Here is a 20,473-nt window from a genome sequence, read left to right as displayed (position 1 = left end):
GTTTTATACTCCTAGAGATTTCTGTGTAAAATATTTTACAATTCTACAGACTTCATTTGTTCAGATAAAACAATGTAATCACTGTCTTTGAGTAATAGTTAATTTGTAGTGCAGTATAGAAAGCTATTCTCAGAGGCAAGCAGGATGGCTGTCTTCACAAGGATGACTTCATCCAATAGCCCGGCCCAGAAAACACAATGTCAACTTCTAGAACTTTTACTGAGTATATCTGAGCATGCTCAGCATGCCACTATATCACACATCCGGCGGGGTCCCTTAGTCTATTTTCTGTGCAGCCTTGTCTTGCTCGAATTTGCAGTGAAAGTAGCCTCTCCTCCTTTTTCAAGCTTACATTTGTGATTTTCATGTCTTTCTACCTCATATATGAGGTTCCCATCTGTTATTGTCCTAGATAGGTTTTTCAATAAATTTATTTTCATTTGTTGTTCCCTGGGGCAGTGGTATGGTCTGTCTGCTGGCCATAGACTGCCACCGCCCCGAAGCAACCCCATGGGGAGGACAACCAATTCTTCATGATACCCAGCGGTTCGCCACAACCTCATTCAGTCCAGATGTCCACCATAGATCTTTCTCTTGGGTCCAAAGAGGATGTGACCACTCTTCCTAGCTCCCTGTCTGTCTTGGAATTAATGATGTTTGAGGAGGAGCTTGAGAAGCATGTGCGGGTGGCTATGGTGTCTGGGGCCGGCACCAACTTACCTCAAGCCCCCTGCTCAAATCTCTTCACACACTTATCGGCATGAAACAGACACAGCCTGTGCAGGTGCCTGGGATGGCATCGATGCCCAGTGAGGCATCAGAGGTGCCACCAGCTGATCCAGTAGTCATTCCTGATTCCCCAGAGGGGGATGCTCATGTGAAGATGGGGACTGTCTCTGGGTCCAGGCCAACACAGCCACTTCCATCAGTTTCCCATACTGCTGGCCAGGGACCAAGCACCACAGGGCCCATCGTATGTTGATGAAAGTGATGACTATGCCCCTCATGACCTTGGGGGTGGGGTGATGACTACTCATTTACTTCAGTCACCGATGCATCAGATGGTCTTCCCTCAGTCTCCTCAGCTGATATAAGGGAGACTCACTGGAGGACCTCTCCTTCGCAGGGTTTGTTAGGTTGATGGCAGAAGCCATCCCCTTTCAGTTAGACAAAGGATATCCTACCCAAGATGCTAGATATCCTCCAGTACATGGAGCCTCCCAAGGAAATTGTGGCAGTCCAGTATACAAGATCCTTGTGGAGCTGCTGATGCAGATATGGGAACATGCCCCCTCAGTGCCTCCATAAACAGGAAGGCAGAAGCAGTTTCTCATCCAAAAAGCGCTTTGTTTTGACAAGCATCAGCTTCCATATCAGTCTATGGTCATCGAATCTGCTCTGAAGAACATAAAATATGCCAAACTGGGTTAGACCAAGTGTCCATCAAGCCCATTATCCTGTTTCCAAGAGTGGCCAATCCAAGTCACAACTATGTGGCAAGTACCCATACATTAAATAGATCTCATGCTACCAATGCCTGCAACAAGCAGTGGATATTCCCTATTGATTAATAGTAGTTTATGAACTTAGCCAAACTTTTTTTTTAACCCAACTACACTAACTGCCTTAACCACATCCTCTGGCAATGAATTCCAGAGCTTGCTTGTGCATTGAGCGAACTTCCTCCAATTTTGTTTTAAATGTACTAGTTACTAACTTCATGGTGTACCCCCTAGTCTTTCTATTAACTAGAAGAGTAAATGAACAGATAAATGTGAATTTAAGTCTTTACATGATTTTATAGATCTCTGACCCCACCCCACCCCCAGCTATCTCTTCTCAAAGCTGAACAGCCCTATCTTCTTAAGCCTTTCCTCATAGGGGAGCTGTTCCATGCCTGTTATCATTTTAGTTGCCCTTCTCTGTACTTTCTCCAGTGCAGCTATATCTTAAGATGCAGCAACCAGAATTACAAAACAGTATTCAAGGTGTGGTCTCCAATCTCCTTCAGAACTTCCAGAACACTTGTCCTCTTCAGAAGAACTTCCTAGTTCAAGTTTCTGGACAAGTTAGGAAAAGCCCTGCGATCATTTGTGCGAAGGTCTTTGTCCTTTCGCACAAATGTTTTTCTTCAAATTCAAAACCACCAGTGGAGCCAACAGCTCTTCCAGGCCATCAAATCCTGCAAGAATTACAAATAAGAATGTGGGAAAATCTGGTTAACTGCACCCCAGTAGCAGAGAAACTTGACCTTTAAATGTAGGGTGTAAAAATTTTCAAGTTTTGGTACTCTACAGCTACCCCATCAATCAGATGTGGTATAATCAACTCTAAGGAAAGCAAAGTTGCTTATCTCTTAACAGGTATTCTAGGACAGCAGGATGTTGGTCCCTCATACATGGGTTTCATTATCAGATGGAACTCTGCACAGAAAACTTGTCAAAGTTTCTAGAACTTTGACTGGCTCACTGAGCATGCTCAGCATGCCCTAATCCACTCAGGGTCCCTCTTCAGTCTTGTAACATAGAATTATGAAAACAAAATAGACATAGATGAAACCCAACTCTGTGGAATGGTGGAAGAGGTAATCAAGCAGCTTGTGAGTGGATCAAGAAAAGAGATCCAGGCCATGTTTCTCACACCACACAGAAAACCTCCTCCGCTTTAGCCCATAAGACTTCCTAGTGGAAGGCTTTCTGGAAGCCACCAGGACCCGAGATACATCATCTGAGAGGTCAAGGGGCCTCAGAATCACTCTTAACATCTATGCCATGAGACAGGGCCCGGAGGTTGGGATGCCACAGCCTGCCTTAATCCTCAGTAATGAGATCCAGGTAAGTCCCCAGGCTGATCAGTTTCTGGAAGGAGAGATCCCACAGGAGCAGGAACTAGACCTGCCTTGGCCAATGCAGGGCTACGAGGATCATAGTCCCCCAGTCCTGTTGAAACTTCAAGAGTCTTCATCACTAGAGGGATCGGAGGATACATGTACAGAAGAAGGCCCTGGCCCCAGTTGCAGGTAAAGATGTCAGAGGCTGGGGGTGCCATCTGTTTGATACAGGAAGCAGATCTGAGCCACCTTGCTGTTGCAGGAGGATGTGAACATATCCACATCTGGAGTTCCCCAAAAACGAAAGATCCGCCACCACCTGGTTCAGGGACTACTCACTGGGCTTGAAAGCTCAACTCATCTGGTCCGCTATCATGTCCGTTCCAGTCAGGTACATGACTTGGAGCACCAATCCCTGGGACAAGGCCCAAACCCAGATCTGAACAGTGTTCTGATTGAGGAGGAACAATCTCATGCACCCTGCTTGTTATACCACATCGCAACCTGGTTGTCAGTCTGGATCAGGACCACCTTGCCAGTCAGCTGATCTCTGAAAGCCCAGAGAGCATACCTAATAGCTTAGAGCTCCATAAAGTTGATTTGGCATTGTGCTTCCTGGGCGGACCACAGGCCATGGGTGTGGAGCCCTTCCACATGGGCTCCCCACCCTAGATTGAATGCATCTGTGGTGAGGACTATCTGAACAGGGGGAGATTGAAACGACACCCCTTGCTTCAGATTAGAGAGGATCCCCCACCAGGATAGAGAATTCCGAAGGGACAGCATAACCCGGAGACTCTGGGTGGCCTGATGCCACTGAGACCTCAGGGTCCACTGGGGCCTGCACGTGTGCAAAGGGAGTAACATGGACTGTGGCGGCTATGTCCCCTAACAGCCTCAACATTTGCCTGGCAGAGCTCTGCTGCACCACCCCCACAAGGGATGCCAAGGCAGCATCCTGCTGTGGGGTAGAAAGGCCTTCACCTGCATTGTGTCCAGCAGTGCTCTGATGAAGTCCAGCTGAGTCTACTGGCTCAGACGAGACTTTGGGTAGTTGATAGTGAACCCCAATGACTCCAGCACCCAGATGGTTGAGCGCAGAGAATGTGTCTCCCCCCACCTGGGTACTGCTTTTAACCAGCCAATCGTTCAGACAGGGGAAAACCTGCACTCCCAACCTATGCAGGTGTGCCCCCACCATGGCCAGACACTTTGTAAAGACCTGTGTTGCAGAGGCCAGAATGGTAACACCCTGTACTGAGTGGCGGTTTGCCCACCATGGATCATACTTCCTGTGACCTCGGAAGATCTCTATGTGGGTATAGGCATTTTTTCAATCAAGGGATCATAGCCAGTCCCCTTTTGTAAGAGGGGGATCAGGGTGCAAGAGAGACCATCTTGAACCTTTATTTAAATCCTTTTTTATACTGATGTTGGTTTGCACATCACATCTCTCTTAGAAATGTGTTCAAGGCCCTCAGATCTAGGATGGGACAGAGATCTCCAGTTTTCTTTTGAATCAGAAAATAACAGGAGTAGAAACCCCATCCCCATTGCCCCGGTGGGACAGGCTCAACCACCCTGGCTGTTTCTAGGGTGGAGAGCTCTGCCAAGAGGATCTCCTGACATGCTGATGATCCCCAAAAAGGGCTTGGAGAATCTGGCGGAACACCCAACAGATTCAGCCTGTATCTTTGCTGTACGATGAACAGAACCCACTAGTCCACGGTGACCCCCTGTCCATCGATCCGCAAAGAATCATAGCCAACCTCCAGGAGGGGTCCCACTGCACAGGGACCTGCAGCTGGCTTTTGCTCCCTCCTCTCCAGTCAAAAATCCTGTAGTGGGGTGTGGCTTGGGGGCTCACTGCTGCCTGAAACAGCCCTGAGAGCTCATCCTCTGCGGGCAGAAGCGAGATGCAGGCAGGTAATTCTTCCACTGACTAAAAAAGGATTGACTTTGTCCTAGCCGCATCGAATTCAGCAGGTCAGAAATACTGACTGAAGGATGCTGGAGGGTCTCGTGGTGGTTTCAGCTGAGCCACCAAATCCCTCACCTTTATTGCCAAAGATTTTCACCAGTACAGGGCAAGTCAACTTCTCCTGCACCTCTGGCCAGAGGTCCAAGACCTGGAGCCAAGCCATCTTGCAGGCACTAATCCCAGCAGCTGCATCTGTTGCCGCCATATCAAACACATCGTAGGTGGAGCGCACCTTTATGCTTCCCGCACTCAAGGCCCGGATGCACGACTGCCCCAGCAGCAGCAGGAGGCTTTGTTGCTGGTCAGTCGGCCACGTCCTGAACCTGTGTCCAGAGGTTACAGGAGTACTGAGTCAGTTTGTAGGTGGCGATTCAGGCTATCAGCATGGTGCCCTGAAAGACCTTCCTTCCCAGTGCCCTATGTTTACTTCCATAGGAGCCAAGGCAAGGATCCAGTAGCGCTTGGCCTTTTTAAGCGCAGACTCGACCACCACAGACTGGTGGGGAAGCTGACATTTTCTCAAAGCCACAGGCAGGATGTACCTGGTCCAACATATCTACCTTCCTATTTACAGGCAGATGGGGTGTTCCCAAATCCTCAGGAGCAGCTCCTTGATTTCATGAAGAGCCACAATCACCTCAAGAGCATCCACAAACTGGAGGATCTCCAGCATCTTGTGCCTAGGATCCTCCTCAGTCTTTGGATAGGAACCTCCGTTGTTCCTCCATGGGAGATGGGTCTGAGGGAAGGCCATCAGGTTCCTCCGTGGGAGATGGGTCTGAGGGAAGGCCATCGGGTTCCTCCGTGGGAGATGGGTCTGAGGGAAGGCCATCGGGTTCCTCTGTGGGAGATGGGTCTGAGGTGTCAAAGGGGCTTCATCCTCACTAAAGAGTCTCTGGGACAAAGGCCTGGGTATGCCCTAAGGCTTGGGCACCGGTGCCAATGGACCTGCAAGCAGATCTGGTAGGGCTGGCCAAGGAGTGGGAGGGTGCAGCAGCACCACCGGCCTCTAAGGGCTTTTCTTATCCATGTTTTATGTATTAGTATTTGAGAAGAAAACTGGTAACCAGTGAAGTTCTTTCAGAATGGGGGTAATATGGTCACATTGTTTTGTGTGTGAGAATTCTAGCAGCTGTGTTTTTTTTTTTATTTATTCATCAGTTTTACATATAGTTAACAAAACTGTTTGCCATGAAACAAATCTTTTACCAAATTTTCAACTTACATATAGTTCCAATACAGATCCATATATAATTCTTTAAACATAATCATAATTTTCTTTTATTCACAGGTAATATTGGGGGGAAAACAGTGAAAATTGAGGAATTATAGGAAATAATTTTAGTGTAATAACCCTCCAGTTCCTTAACTTTAGATCCTCTTGCAGACCATTATGCCCTTCCATTTAGAAAAGACCTCAACTGTTCTGGGAGAAAAAAAGATAGAGAGATAACAAGCACCTAAGGCCAAAACCTCTGATCTCAATGTAAGAAACTGTTTAAGTCTAAGTTGTATAGCTCTTGATAAATCAGGATACATATGAATTTGGCCATCCAAAAATGAGGTATTTAAATTCCTGAAGTAATTTTTTCATCAATAAACTCACATCATATTCAGCGTGAAAGGCTGAATAAAGGAACTGTTACCTCGACATTCGAATTCTCAAGGTATTCTGTAAAATTAGCTAAATCAATTCCTTCATTATTGCCTGTTTCTATAGCAGGCCTCTTACTTGGAAGAAACTATTTTTTTTAATAGCTGGGATTGATTCCTCTGGAATTTTAAGTATTTCTCTCATATATCTTTTAAACATAATTATTAGTTCTCCTAAAACTTTTGGGAAACTTAAGTCTCAGGTTCAGGTGCCTCAAATAGTTCTCCATGGAGTCAAGTCTTCTTAATGAAGATATTCTTTCACTCACAATATTTCTATTGGAGTCCTTTAGATCTTTAATATCCTGGGAGATTTCTTGTAAAGATCTTGAATGATCCTGTAATTCAGGTATAAACTCCTCTTCAACTTTTTTCCATTTTGCTCTCTACTTCTCCCAGATATTTGGCCTGTTTTCCAAACGTTTGAGCCATGCCTGCTATCAAGTCTCATAATGACTCAGAAGTTATTACCTCTGGCTTCATAATCTCCTGGGGTTCAAAGTTGTCCCAATGCTCTTCCTCCGGCAGCATTCCTTCCCCCGATATTCTTTGTGGCCTGGCTCCCCCACTCTGACCTCCTTCTGGGGTTCCCAGTCGCACTGCCTGTACTGGAAGAGAAGACCTAGCTGTCCCGGGCTCAGCAAATCCATCTCGCTGGGATCATTCCGGAGCTGCTTCCTCCAACAACCCAGCTCTGCCGATCTGGAACAGATGAGAAGCTGTCAGAGGCAATCTGGGATCTGGCGGACTCAATGATGTTTCCCCTGGTGAGAACAGGGCTCCCCTCTCCATCTCACCTGCGGGTCTAGACGCTGCAAATCCAGAGGTAGGGACCACATACTGTGATATTAAACGCTGTCCCGAAGAGCTAGTAGGGTCTGTTGGAAAGACCCTTACTTTCCCCTTCCTTTTATGCGGTATTTATCAGCTTTTCCGAGGGAAATATAATAACTTAAACGAGGAAACTGAGCTGCATTCAGTAGCATCCTCTAGTCAGCCATCTTGATTTTTCCCCTAGCAGCTGTTTGCAGATCTGAAGGGGTCTGGTGGATGCAGGGAGGCCTAGAAATGCATTACAGTAGTCTAATTTTGGGAAAATCAGTACTTGTAAAACTGTTCTAAAATCGGTTATGTAAAAGTGGTTTAGGTTTCTTAAGCACGTGCAGCTTAAAGAAGCCATCTTTTGTGTTAGAGGTAATATTTTTAAAATTGACTTCTGAGTCTAAAATTACCCTAAGTTGTTTTTTTTTTAACATGATATACTACAGATTGATTGCTTTTTAAATCATTCATTTCACAGATAGAATGTTTAATTTATTACATATTAATAAGATTTATGTTGGCTTCATTTAAGCATAGATTCATGTGTTAACTTTTTTGGTGGAAAAAGATGTTCCATACTTTTAATGAAATTTCAATAGAATCTTTAATTGCTACTAAAATTTGAATGTCATCTGCATAGATGTAGTAATTTAATCCAAGACCATCTAGTAGTAGTGCTTCAGCTCCTCCTCTAAGGTCACTGACACCAGGACTGGCTGTGGTGGAGGAAGGGTGGCAGTCTTCCTCAGAGCCTCAAGGGAGGTCGATACCTGGCACCGGAATCAGTGGGGACTGCCTCTGAGTCCCAGCATTGATGGAGGGTATAACCTAGCCTTGGACGCTTCAGCAGGCATCACGGCAAGACCTACTCAATGTCTATGCTTTCTCCATTTCCCATGGTGCTCAGCCTGGTCTCTCCCCAGCTCCAAGGTGGAAGGTGAAGATCCAGACACCCTTGACCTAGAGATCAGAGTGCTGGCCCCTGCTCCTCCGGGGTTACAAGTAGAAGGTCAGATGGCAAGGGATTGGTGCCCATCTGTTCCCTGTGATCTTTGTGTCAAAGGCTCGGTCTTCTTAGAGCCGAAAAGCTTCTCTATCTTGTCAAGGCGGGCCAGCCGGCCCTTGAGTCATTTGATCACAAAGCTGGCACCCCCAAACGGACACCTCCAGAGGCTGCACGCTTCGTGTGGATCCATGATGGACATAATCCCAGGGCACTGGGAGCACAGATGAAAACCAAACGATGCCATATCAAAAACAAGGCTAACGGACAGTCTATGGTCTGCAGGCCCCGAAGGACACCACCATAGTGATCTGACCGCACAGTGAGAACTCACCATGCAGAACAAGGCAAAAACATTAGCTGAGAAATGGAAGCTTTCCCGAAAACAAGAGCACGAGCTCAAAGACCGCAAGACAACTCCATGGAAAAGACTGAAGATGGGACTACACATGGATTAGGGCATGCTGGGCATGCTCAGTGTGCCAGTCAAAGTTCTAGAAACTGACAGTTTTCTGTGCTGGGCTCCATCTGATGTCACCCCTGTGAGGACTACTATCCTGCTGTCCTAGAACAAGGATTTACTCAAAATATCTGGTTGGGAAAAGATCCCAAGCTGCTATACTGGGTCAGACTAGGGGTCCTTCAAACCTAGCATCCTGTTTGCAACAGTGGCTGCCAATCCAGGTTACAAGTACCCAAACATTAAATAGATCCCATGCTACTGATGCTGGTAATAGTCTATTCTCTAAGTCAATTTGATAGCAATTTAAGGACTTCTCCAGGAACTTATCCAAACCATTCTAAACTCAGCTACACTAACTACTCTAACCACATCCTCTAGCAATGAATTCCAGAGCTTAATTGTGTAAGTGAGAGAATTTTCTCTGATTTTGTTTTAAATGTGCTACTTGCTAACTTCATGGAGTGCCCCCCAGTCCTTGTATTTTCTGAAACAGTAAATAACTGATTCACATTTACCTGTTGTAGTCCCCTCATTTTATAGACCTCTATCATGTCCCCCCTCAGCCGTCTCTTCTTCAAGCTGAACATCCCTAACCTCTTTAGCCTTTCCTCATAGGGGAGCTGTTCTATCCCCTTTATCATTTTGGTCACCCTTCTCCAGTACAATTTTTTTTTTTTGATATGGTGCAACCAGAATTGCACCCAGTACTCAAGATGCAGTCTCACTATGGAGTGATAAAGGCATTGACATTCTCTGTTTAATTCACCATTCCCTTCCTAATAATGCCTAACATTGTTTGACTGCCACAGTGCACGGAGCAGCTGATTTCTATGTATTATTCACGGACACCCTCACCCCTAGCTTTCTCTGTGTACTATTCCCTTTTTAGGAAGACCCTTTGCTCTCCTACCTCTTTCAGGCTCCACTGAACCCCACTGTTCCCGCCTTTGTTTGTTTGGGCCACACAGGCCAAGGCAAACACTGCAGGCTTATGTCTTCCAGCATGCACTGGCCATCAGATTTTCCCAACTTTCTTCTGGTCCAGATAGGCCAGCCTGCTGTTGGCTCCTTTTTCATTTCTAGTTGTCACTGATACTATGCCTTCCTCCCTTCTGGCCCACCCAGGCCTCTGCTGCCTTCTGGTCCCCACACCTAATTCTATGGGGTGACTGCAGAGCTTGCGTAGAAGAGGAATTCTGCCTGAATTACTTACATCTGCACAGTGCAGACTTCCTCCAGGAGGAGTAAGTCACTCTCGACTAATCTTCTAGTAAACTTCTCTAGCTTCTCATTCTGTTTTGTGTGGCACACGTTCATTTAAATTGCTGATGTACAATGCATGTGCATGAAGTCACTTTGAAACCCTACTTTTTGAGCTAGTTTCCTTAAGGTACTTCATTCCTTTAAGTATTTCACAGCTTAATGAGTATTTTTTTTTTTTTTTAATTTGAGCATAAAGCGGGGTGCGTTGAGAGCAATGAAAATTACAAGCTCGCCCTGAGCTCTTAAAAGTACAGTGTCTTCCAGTGACCTCATGGTCATAAGCATAGCTTGTGACTGCTAGCTCAAGGGCTTCTGTAAGAGCAGTGGATCAACGTGCTGAAAGGCTGTGTGAAGCAGCTGTTAGGAGGGGAACGTTTGCATGCATTCCTCCGAGTTCTCAATGGAATCGGAAGCTTATATGCAGAGCCACAGATGATAAAACCCATTTCCTGAATGCCATTAGCTAGACGCAATTCACATCATATTCTATATAAATCTGCCGAGGAGCTGGAAACTGCTGTATCTCAGACACGTTCTGTGTTGGAGATTGATTAGGTGTTGCTAAATCTGAAACCAGCCTGCTATAAAAGCATGATACTGCAGAGTGGCACAAAAACTTGATGTGCTTAGATTAAAAGGCAACCCATGGTGACATCCTCTGCAGGTGCAAATCTTGCAAGCAAACACTTTTGGGGTGTAGGGGGCTGGGCTGCTCTGTAACTATTTATGCACGACCTCCTCCCACCCACATGCACCTCTCCAGAAATGTTAAAATATGCAGTCTTCTGCCTGGAAACGTTTTGTTAAATCTTCAGCACATGAGCATTTGAGACGGACTTTCATTAGGCATTCCATTTTGTGTTCTTGCTGTCCCTTACCAGAAACATCAGTACTTCCTGTGTCTGTAATATGATAAAGACCCTAAGAATGAAGAAAAAATCCTTGGTTCAAAAATCAAATTACCAGTATACATTTTGAGGAAAATAAATGAAGTCTATGCCAGATTTCCGGATCCCCATTTAGTTGTGCCTTCCCTACTTACTAATTGACTTTGTGAAGGTTGAAGACAACTGGGAGTCTGAATACAGACAAGAACATGTCCAGCAGGAAGTAAATACTCTTACTTGTGCAGAAGGGAGGGGAGGCAGACTTCCTGGGATGTTTGAGATCTGGTACCACCTCATAAGACAATTTTTTGTTCCTCTGCAGGTGAAAAACTGGGTGAAGGAATTAAGAAAAATGTTGGGCAATGAAATCAGTTTATGTATAGTTGGTAAGTCCCTTTTCTATTATTGTTCTAAGGCTGTTCAGTGTGTGCTTTAGAAGAGAGCGCTTTATTAAAGCAGTAGATCTAGATTTCTAAAAACGGTAGAGTTCAAACTATCAAGACCTGTTTAGGACTTATTCCTGAGATGAGGTGGCTTTTTTTTAAAGCTTTTTAAACCACCCTTCCATAGCAGGTGTAAATCTGGCATTGCTCTACCAAGACTCATTGGGAGCTTATGCAGGCATTGCATGACTTCATGCAAAGCAGGACCCGAAGAGCTCTTGCAGGGGAGAAGTCTCTTGTTTGCAGGAGTGTAATAAACAAATAAGGGCAAAACACAGAGAATGGGAAGTCCTGAAACTTTAAGCAGTGTACAGAGGTCATCAAATGGGTTTATCGTGCTTTTGGGCTGAAAGAAATAAACTTAGAAATGATGGCAGAAGACCAAAGGGCCTATCCAGTCTGCCCAGCAAGCTTTTGCCCTTTTTTCCCTCTCATACTTATCTGTTACTCTTGGCTCTTAGTAACCTTTTTTATTCTATTTCCCTTCCACCCCCGCCATTAACATAGAGAGCAGTGTTGGAACTGCATCTAAGTGAAATAGCTTAATTAGTAAGGGGTACTAACCACCGCAATAAGTAAGCTACACCCATGCTTATCTGTTTATCCAGACTATGTAATTCAGTCCTTGTTGGTTTTTGCCTGAATATAGATCCTCTTTTCTTCCACCCCCCTGCCTTGAAGCAGAGAGCTATGCTGGATATGTGTGAAGTGTCAGACTTTCTCCCCTGCTTCAACGGCAGGGGAGAAATAATGCCTGAAGGGAGCTTAAGTGCTGGAAGTGAGGGATTCTAGAATGATGGACTATGGAGTGGATATTGCTATCTGTTTCGCAAATTCTGGTCGTCATAGAATCCTTTAAAAAATAAAATCTGCAATGTGGTGGTAGCCTGTGTAGATCATTCTATAGCTGATGAAGTCCATGCAAGTCAGTGCACCAATATGGTCTTCATGCAGTATCAGAATAACACGTGGCATTATTTCATTCATTTGTTCTAGTGATTTAGCTTCTTTCACCCATGTAGAAGTCAAAAGGAAAATGTGTGCTCAGTGTTTATGGAATTGATCTGTTCTTCCTAACTTAGCAGCACCAGTCTATATGAATTGGCAGTAGGAGTTTCTCTTATTGTTGGAGGGAAAGGGGAAATATTAAGGATGCCTCTTAAGACTAGGCAGCCCAGAAGTAGATTCCTTTACAAAAGAAACTGGACTTGATTTTTTGTGAAACCACAGCTGAAAGTTAGATATGAATGTGGAATTTAAGCCCTGCTTAAACATGCCATCGACAATCCAGCCTGTTGGAACTGCAAACTTTGTAAAAAAAAAAAAAAAAAAGTAATATTTACAATGGGTGAATGGGAAAACCAAGCTTCCTACAGCAGGATTCCTTTTGGGTTGTTATACAGTACTTCATAATTTTCACTGCGCATCTCAACTTTTCTTAACAGGTAACAAAATAGACTTGGAAAAAGACAGACATGTTTCAGTTCAAGAGACAGAAGCGTAAGCGTGTTTATTTTTTGTTTTCTATACAGGTAAAATAAAGTACTAGGCATGGAAATGGAGCAGTTTTATATTACTAAAAGCACCATAGTAATTCTGGAAAATGAGCATTAATACCAGAATAGTGCATCCACATCTGCATGGATTTAGTACTTCATTTGCTGTGATGTTTTTCTTGCCTTTAATTCTCTGCATCTGTTTCTTTCTCTTTTCACTCGGTCTGCAACACAGCAGAATCTGTCATCCTGGAAATAGTGTTACGGTTTTTATATTTCTTGCATAGAGCATTCTATATCCCTGAAAGCCAGTAGGATTAATGCAGCCTTTACTTACACAATGGCTGACGTGAATACCAGTTGCGTGTGGTAAAAAAAAAAAAAAAAAAAAATCCAGTATGTGCAAGATGGAAAAGTAAAATGCAGATTTTAGAACTGCTCTATGCTCTGTAGCAGTGGAGGTTGCTGCCATCTAGTGCTCTCCTCTTGTACAGTACCATAGCAATTTACATTTTATAGACCGCCTAACAGAATGGTCTAGGAGGTTAACAGTGAAACACGCATAAAATAATTGACAATAAAAAACCCCATAAGAATAGCAAATTAAAATACTGTTTCAGCTGATGAGTACAGCAATTCCTTGTTGCTTGTGTAAATATTTGTGACTAGGAATGGTAATTTAGCTAACATTGTGTTTCATTGTTAGTTTGTGAAATCTTTGTATTCAGCCTGATGAGATGGAGGGGGTGTTTCTCTGGTACAGAATCCCTGTATGTCACCAGTTGTCTGCATAAGATTTGATTTTTGGGGGGTTTGAGACTGACTGTAGTCCCTCCTCCCCCCTTGTTACGATAATGATGCAATGTTTGCTGGAACTTAACTCCAGAAGGACTTTGCTTGATGAAGTCTGCTCATTGGTTTCTGAAGAGTCCTTAATTTTAGAGGTGAATCTGAAAGCTTCATCTGCCATGTGTATCCTGTTAACTTGGTGTTTGTGGCCATGTATTAAATGCCATTTTAAGCCTATGCTCTTGAAGTCCAGGATTTTCTTTTGTTTGTTCCATCTCTGCCTCTGCTCTTTCATTAAACCACACCATTAGATCACTTGAGCTTAGGAGACCACCTACCTGCACGTTTAGGATCATTTTCCCTATTTTTGAAGACTATTTTCTTCACTGTTAAGACTCTTAAAGATAGTGAAGTTAAATCATCACAGCAAAAAAATAGCCAATTTCAAATGCTTGTTTAATTTTGTATTGTATTTTATTTAATTTTAAGCTCTACTGTGATGTGAATGTTACCTACTTATGTGTGTGGTGATCAGGGCAGGTAACAAATGTTTTTAAATAAAAGCTAATTCCAGATCAGATGCAGTCTTGAAATTCAGATAAATGCCCAGCTATGGCAAAACTGCAGCACATCAGTACAGTGCACCATCCAAGCAACCTTGGCAGAACAAATCTGCCAGGGCCTTCTTTTCCAGGGGGAAGACTTCTGTCCATCTAATACGAACATGGCTGACACCTGCGCTTTAACAAAGCCATTCAGCCTAGCGTGCTCAGTTTGAGGTGAAGTGCTCCTGATGCTATAAGCACTATTCCCCCATCAGAAGAGTACTACAGTTATTTAGTTTGGGACTGCCCAAGCTGCTCTCCGTCTTCATGCTGAGACTCTTGGCAGACTGTTTTGAGGAAAGGGTTCAGTTTTCTGGAGAGGAATTTCAAACATTTGGGCATGTGACCAGCCTTAATTTATGGAAAACATTGAATTGTTTTCTTTGAACAAACTGGAAACTCATTTTTCTATATTTGGCAGCTTGAAATTAGTATAGCAACATCACTAAGGCAGTATGTATCCATTTTATGTGGGTGTTTGTCAACAAATTTAAGATGTTTAATATTTTTATCCATAACTGTATGTAGAAAAAACAAAGTGCTTATTCTGGTCTGAACTGAGGCTTTCTAAACATGTCTGCTTTGACTTGAGAAATCTGGTGACTTATGTTTTGTCGTTCTTTTCTAAATACTGGGATTGTGTACAGGTATGCAGAATCAGTTGGAGCAAAGCACTATCATACTTCTGCCAAACAGAACAAAGGCATTGAGGAGCTATTCCTTGACTTGTGTAAAAGTAAGTAATACATTTTTGCATCTGTTAATGTGGCTTAACTTCCATAAAGCTTAAAGCTGTCTGGAGTACAGGGTGATCTTCCTGCCACCACTCATGACCTGAAATCTACACCAGATATGAGCTAATCCCATATGCCTGAATTGTACAACTACCCCCCTCCATTCTTACTAGGGGTGGGGCAAGCTGGGCTACGGAGATGACTGGGGTTGATGTGTCGTGTTGCGGCTGTCATTGTTTATTGTTTAGCAGGGTGGCAGCCCTGATTCTTAGATATACTTTCCGTAGAGCTTTCTGGAATACCTGAACTTTTATGGACTCGGGAGAATGAGGGAATTCATATAGAATTCCAAATGTGAATGTTTTCTTTGACAAACTTGCATAGCAAATGTAGAACTTCAAAACTGATTTCAGAAGCTCTAATGTGAAATGGGTTTTGTTGTATTAGTTATAAGGGTTTGTTTTAGCTCAGCCTAATTAAAAAAAAAAAAAAAAAAAGTGGCAGTCGGCTCATACCATATTGAATGAAGATGTTTAACTTTTAGAAAGGGGAATGGCAGTTCTGTATTTTGTTTTGTTTTAAGAATTAATCATTTAGCATTCTCAGAGGTTGCATTTTTAGTTCCCTATGATCTGTATAGCTTCCATCATATAAGATCTAATGGGTACTCTAATATATACAAACCTTAATGCAGCAGGTAGTGTGACTGCCTTGCACGCCTAGGGTTCTGAAGGGGGATATACTGTACAGCATAGGGATGCTTTGAGAAGGTTTTCCTATGAAGCTGCTAGTGCTGTGAAATTTCACTAATCAGACTTGCAAAACTGAGAGGTTGCTGAAATGCTAGAATGTTTGTAAAAGGTCAGAAAGTATGTTATGGGTGAACACAGGTTTGTTTGTTTTTTTCTTTTTGCCTTCTTGCTCAATTTACATGACTTGCAAGAATTCAGTCTCAGCATATATGACAGAATTATAATGCCAACCAGTTAGGAAAATGTTCTTCAAGCAAACAAACTCATTGGTGTTAGTTCTGTGAGACTGCTTCTGAATTGCCTTGCTGGTAATTGCATTCTCCTGGAATATTCCAATAAAGATCTTTTCTTTTAGCTGCTGGTGTTAAGTGTGTGTGTTTGTTTATAGCCCACAACAGAATGATGTGAATGGTTCATAAGATTTTTCAAGGTTGACATAGCTTGTCTGGCTACTTTGCGTTCTTAGTTTGAATAAAACATATAAAATCTTTTTCAAATAAAGTTATCTACAGTCTGTGCATGGAAAAGAACGGCTCTTATCAGGATTATTTTTAAAGTAAATCTTCAGTATTTTTCTTCTTAAAAGAATAAGATTTCCTTAAATTTTTTTTCCTTCATTTTTTCTATTCCAGGAATGATTGAAACTGCTCAAGTGGATGAAAGAGCAAAAGGGAACGGCTCTAGTCAGTCAGGAACAGCGAGGCGGGGTGTACAGATTATCGATGATGAACCACAAGTCCAGAGCAGTGGCGGATGCTGCATATCCGGATAACTCTCTCAAACTGTGGAGCCTTCTCCTTCCATAAAGACTGCCATATTCTAAGTCACATTCTTTTACCAGTGGAGAAATAGAATTAACAGTATTTTAAAATCGCATTTATAACCCGGCAGAGACCTTAAGTGCTACACTAGTGGAGTCTGTGACCAGAGAATTGGTATATTTTTACACCAGTTAGAGCAGTTATGGCCTTTTTTACATGGTTTTTTTTTTTTTCTTTAAAAAGGAATATGCATGTAGAAAAGACCTACTTAGACGCTTCCTCTATATTCTTTTAAATCAGATTATTTAATAACTTATATACATTTTGCAAGCCTCTGTATCTTGTGGTAGACAGTGTATCTGGTTTTGTTTTTGCTGGTATCTGAACTATATTTTTTTGCAGGGTTAGCACAAACCGGTAACTGTCCTCTGCTCTAATATCTCCCATCCGGTATGCCAGACTGGTAAAGTGCACACTATAAATTACATATTAAATCCTTATCTGCTTTTACACGTGCAGGTGAATGGCTGTGAAATGAATAATGGTGGAAACATCCAAGTTTTTTGGATTTGTAATTTACACTTAATTTTCATTATTTTTTAAACAGAAGCTTCCCCCTCACTTTTTTTTTTTTTTTTTTTTGGAAAGTGCACATTTTGGTTTGAATTGCTCTGTCCTCGGTCACAGGTTTTGTGAACCCCCTCTGCACTTTTTTTCCCTCTTTTCTTTCAGCCTCTGTGTGGCAGGGTAAGCAAACACTTTCTGGAATTCCTTATCTAGACCACGACCTACAAGCAGTTTGTCCCACCTGGTTTGGTTTGTGGAAGCCGAGGGTCCGAGCTGAACTTGCACTTCTTGGGGAGGCAGCAGTGATGGAGACCAGGAATTTGGAGGGGGTTTTTTGGCCAAAACTTGTTGCCGGTTGCTTAGAACGTTTGCTCCTCTCTTCTAAACTCTTTAATGGCAGCATCTTCATATCTGGTTTATTGGTATAATTTTTGACCTTCTGGAAATATAAAATGTAAAAGTACCTGCACTTGGTGATCTTTTTCTTTCTTTATTTCATGTTTGTGGTTTTGTTTTTAAATCTTTCAGACCTGTTTTTTTTTAACTGACCCCACACGCAAGATTTCTTAAGTGGTGTAACCATTGGCATGCTGAGTTGTGGGATAACTGTTTTTAGTTTAATTTCTCCTTTGTGCTCAGCTGTATTGAGATCATTGATATTTAATTTTAATTTGTGAACAAGGATATTGTGCATCTGATATTCATGATCCCAGAGGAACACAAATGGAGGTGCTTCAGATCTTAGAAAATCTTGTGATCTGATTTTACGTAACTTTGTCGTGCTTGGGGTGGATGGGGAGGAACATGTAAACCTGTCTGCCTGTACAAAGACACGGTTAATGCATTTCTTTTCCCAAGGATGCAGAATCTTCTGTAGTGTTATGCAAAAACAGCTCATGCAATATATGTTGAAAGGTTGAGAAGCTTTGCTTTTTTTTTTTTTATAGCATAAAAGCCATAGATTGCACTCAACTCCAGTAAACTGGATAAAGAATTGAAAAAGATGGCTTCCCACTGCAGTTCAAGAAGTTTTGATTCCTAGACAGAACCAAAGGGGGAGGAGCACAGGGTAACATCTTTTCATATGTTGGTCACCAGTTCAGATCCTGACTAGTCAAATCACCACCTGAAAACTGCTTGGGGGTCTCGGACCAATTCCCACTGGTTGCACCCATTTAAAAACAAAACACCAGTACAATTTAGCATATTGTTGGCAGTCCTCAGCAAGAGCCAAATAGTGTCTAGATGTAGCCACTGAGGAGTTCTCACCTGTGAATAGGATTCCCCCCTCCTCCAACATGAGGGGAGGCTTCCACAGGTGATGTCTGCACTTGTACCTGTTTTATGGATAAATGGTGGCCTTTAATATTTGTGAAACTCACTAGGAAAATATGCTTTTAACCCCAGAGAGGGGGGCTCTAAAATAGCGCACACCCAGCTACAGCTGTTCTGAAGTTGCTTGTACTTAGAAAGTAAACTGGGTAATCCATTCTAGCTGAAGGATTAAGAAAAATGACCAAACTTGGGAATGCAACTAATGTGTGTTGTGCCATCTGTTTAAGAACTGATCCCATAGTCTTTTGAGCATCACGGTGGAAGGCTGGTTGAGGGAGGTATTTAGGATTTGGAATACCCCAGAGAAGACTCTTACAAACTACAGCGTTTGTGGGTTGTTTTTTTTTTACATTTTGGGTGGGTTATTTTTCACTTTCAGGTTTTTTGGTTTTTTTACACTCTGCCCTATGAGGAGTTTATCATGTGTTCTAGATCAAGAAAAATGTTTTGTCTTATGAAATAAAAATGCTAAGCTGAAAGTGTTAGTTTTGGAGTGTAGTAAATTGCTGTAGTAGCAAGGACTGGACTGAGGCCAGCTTATTCGGTGCCTGTATCTTATTTTGGAAGGTATAAAATGGAGACCAGACTATTCTTTGTGTGTTTTTATTGACAAAGAGCTTGATGTACTAAGGGCTTTCTGCCTTGTGTTAGAGAAAATGCTTAATACATCTGGCCTAAAGTGTTAAAAGTTCATTAATTCTTTTCATCTCCATTAAATGAATGGACTGAATCCATACAGCGGAATAAGTGAAGCAATTTTAAATCTATTGGGTTGTGAGGGTAAAAATATTTATTTGAATCTGAGGAGCAACTAATTCTGATCACATTTGATAAATTCCCTGTAAATCTCCACCTGAATCCAAAGTGAGCACTGCCAATCTCTTGGCTATAGTTTCTTTATAGCAAAATGGATTCCAAAACTTTCAGGAGCTCATAAGATTTGAATGTCATCTTGTTGGCGGTTAGAAAAGAATATGTTTTGGTGCTTTCCATGCTGTGGCCTGCTCAGAATCCTGTTCCATGTATTCGGGTGCCAGAACTGATGGACTGAACCTTTAAGTCTTGCCTAGAATATTTGCATTCCAAAACGGAAGTTATACATTTTACACTAGAAATGCAGTGTCTTTCAATGTCTTCCTAGTCCTCTTCAGATTATCTGCTTCTGTGTTAAAAGGATTTGGGTTGCCTCTTCTCCGTGTGCACTTTTTGCTCAGAAGGTTGAAAGTGGAGTAGTTTTTACTCCAGGCAGCACGCACTGTCTTATTCTCCTATGAATAACTGGTAATGCTCCAATTATTATTTTTTGTCATCTTTGCCTTGCTGAGGCATTTACTGTAAATGTTTGCTACTGTCAATTTCTAAAACCTGTTCTGGTTAATGTCTAAAGTACCTTGTCATTAATGTCATGCTTTATATAGTACACAAATTTTGCAAACTCGCATCTATTTAATCCAGTAAAGATTTCTGATTTGTATCGCACAGTTTGGTTTTTATCTGTTAGCGTGACTAGCATGAAGCTGTTGGGTGTCTTCCCTCATTTCTTACTATATGCTGTACAATCTTAAATAGTTTTGTATAATATGGGAAGGGATGTTGGCAGCATGCGTCTAATGTCCCTTGAGTTAGAGCTGTGCAGTCCTGACCCTTTATTTACTGGAGCTGCACATCAGAATATCCTTCTCTAGGCCATTTTTTATTTTGTGAAGCAGTGGTCTCGTCTTGTGGCCATTGTTCAGATTAAGTAGCTTCTGATTTAATGTTTTCTTGACTTTTATTTAAGGGATCAGTCAAGGTGTAGTTGATACCTGTTTATGGAACTAAATTTTTTTTTTAATACATTTTTGACAAGCTTTTGAAAGCTGTGCCCCTTTTGTCAGGTCAAGGCATGGTGAACAATGATGCTCCCTCCTATATGCAGCAATATTTTGTACACCTGAAGTAAATTACTTTACTATTCCTTCCTGCATCTGCTCATGTCAAGGGAGTGACCTTAGGGACAGATTCACTAAGCCTTTTCTCCCATTGTATGTCGGGAGCGTGGGGGAGAAAATATTTAATGAATCGAGCTCTTAATCCAGAATTACATAAA

General features: G+C 42.5%; 1 protein-coding gene across 1 annotated transcript in view; it reads left to right on the top strand.

Moving 5' to 3' along the window:
- Positions 1-19,863, top strand: part of RAB21 (RAB21, member RAS oncogene family) — a 70,104-nt gene extending 50,241 nt beyond the window's left edge. Inside the window, exons 4-7 of the mRNA XM_029597176.1 lie at positions 11,225-11,288; positions 12,791-12,845; positions 14,883-14,971; positions 16,354-19,863. Coding sequence (XP_029453036.1) covers positions 11,225-11,288; positions 12,791-12,845; positions 14,883-14,971; positions 16,354-16,493 — 348 coding nt within the window. The 3' untranslated portion in view covers positions 16,494-19,863. The remainder of the gene's footprint in view (positions 1-11,224; positions 11,289-12,790; positions 12,846-14,882; positions 14,972-16,353) is intronic.
- The last annotated feature ends 610 nt before the right edge of the window (positions 19,864-20,473 follow it).

This window comes from Rhinatrema bivittatum, chromosome 4, assembly GCF_901001135.1.
Source record: "Rhinatrema bivittatum chromosome 4, aRhiBiv1.1, whole genome shotgun sequence".
Lineage (NCBI taxonomy): Eukaryota > Metazoa > Chordata > Amphibia > Gymnophiona > Rhinatrematidae > Rhinatrema > Rhinatrema bivittatum.
Note: the sequence above shows the minus strand (reverse complement) of the source record. Positions and strands in the feature narration are given on the sequence as shown.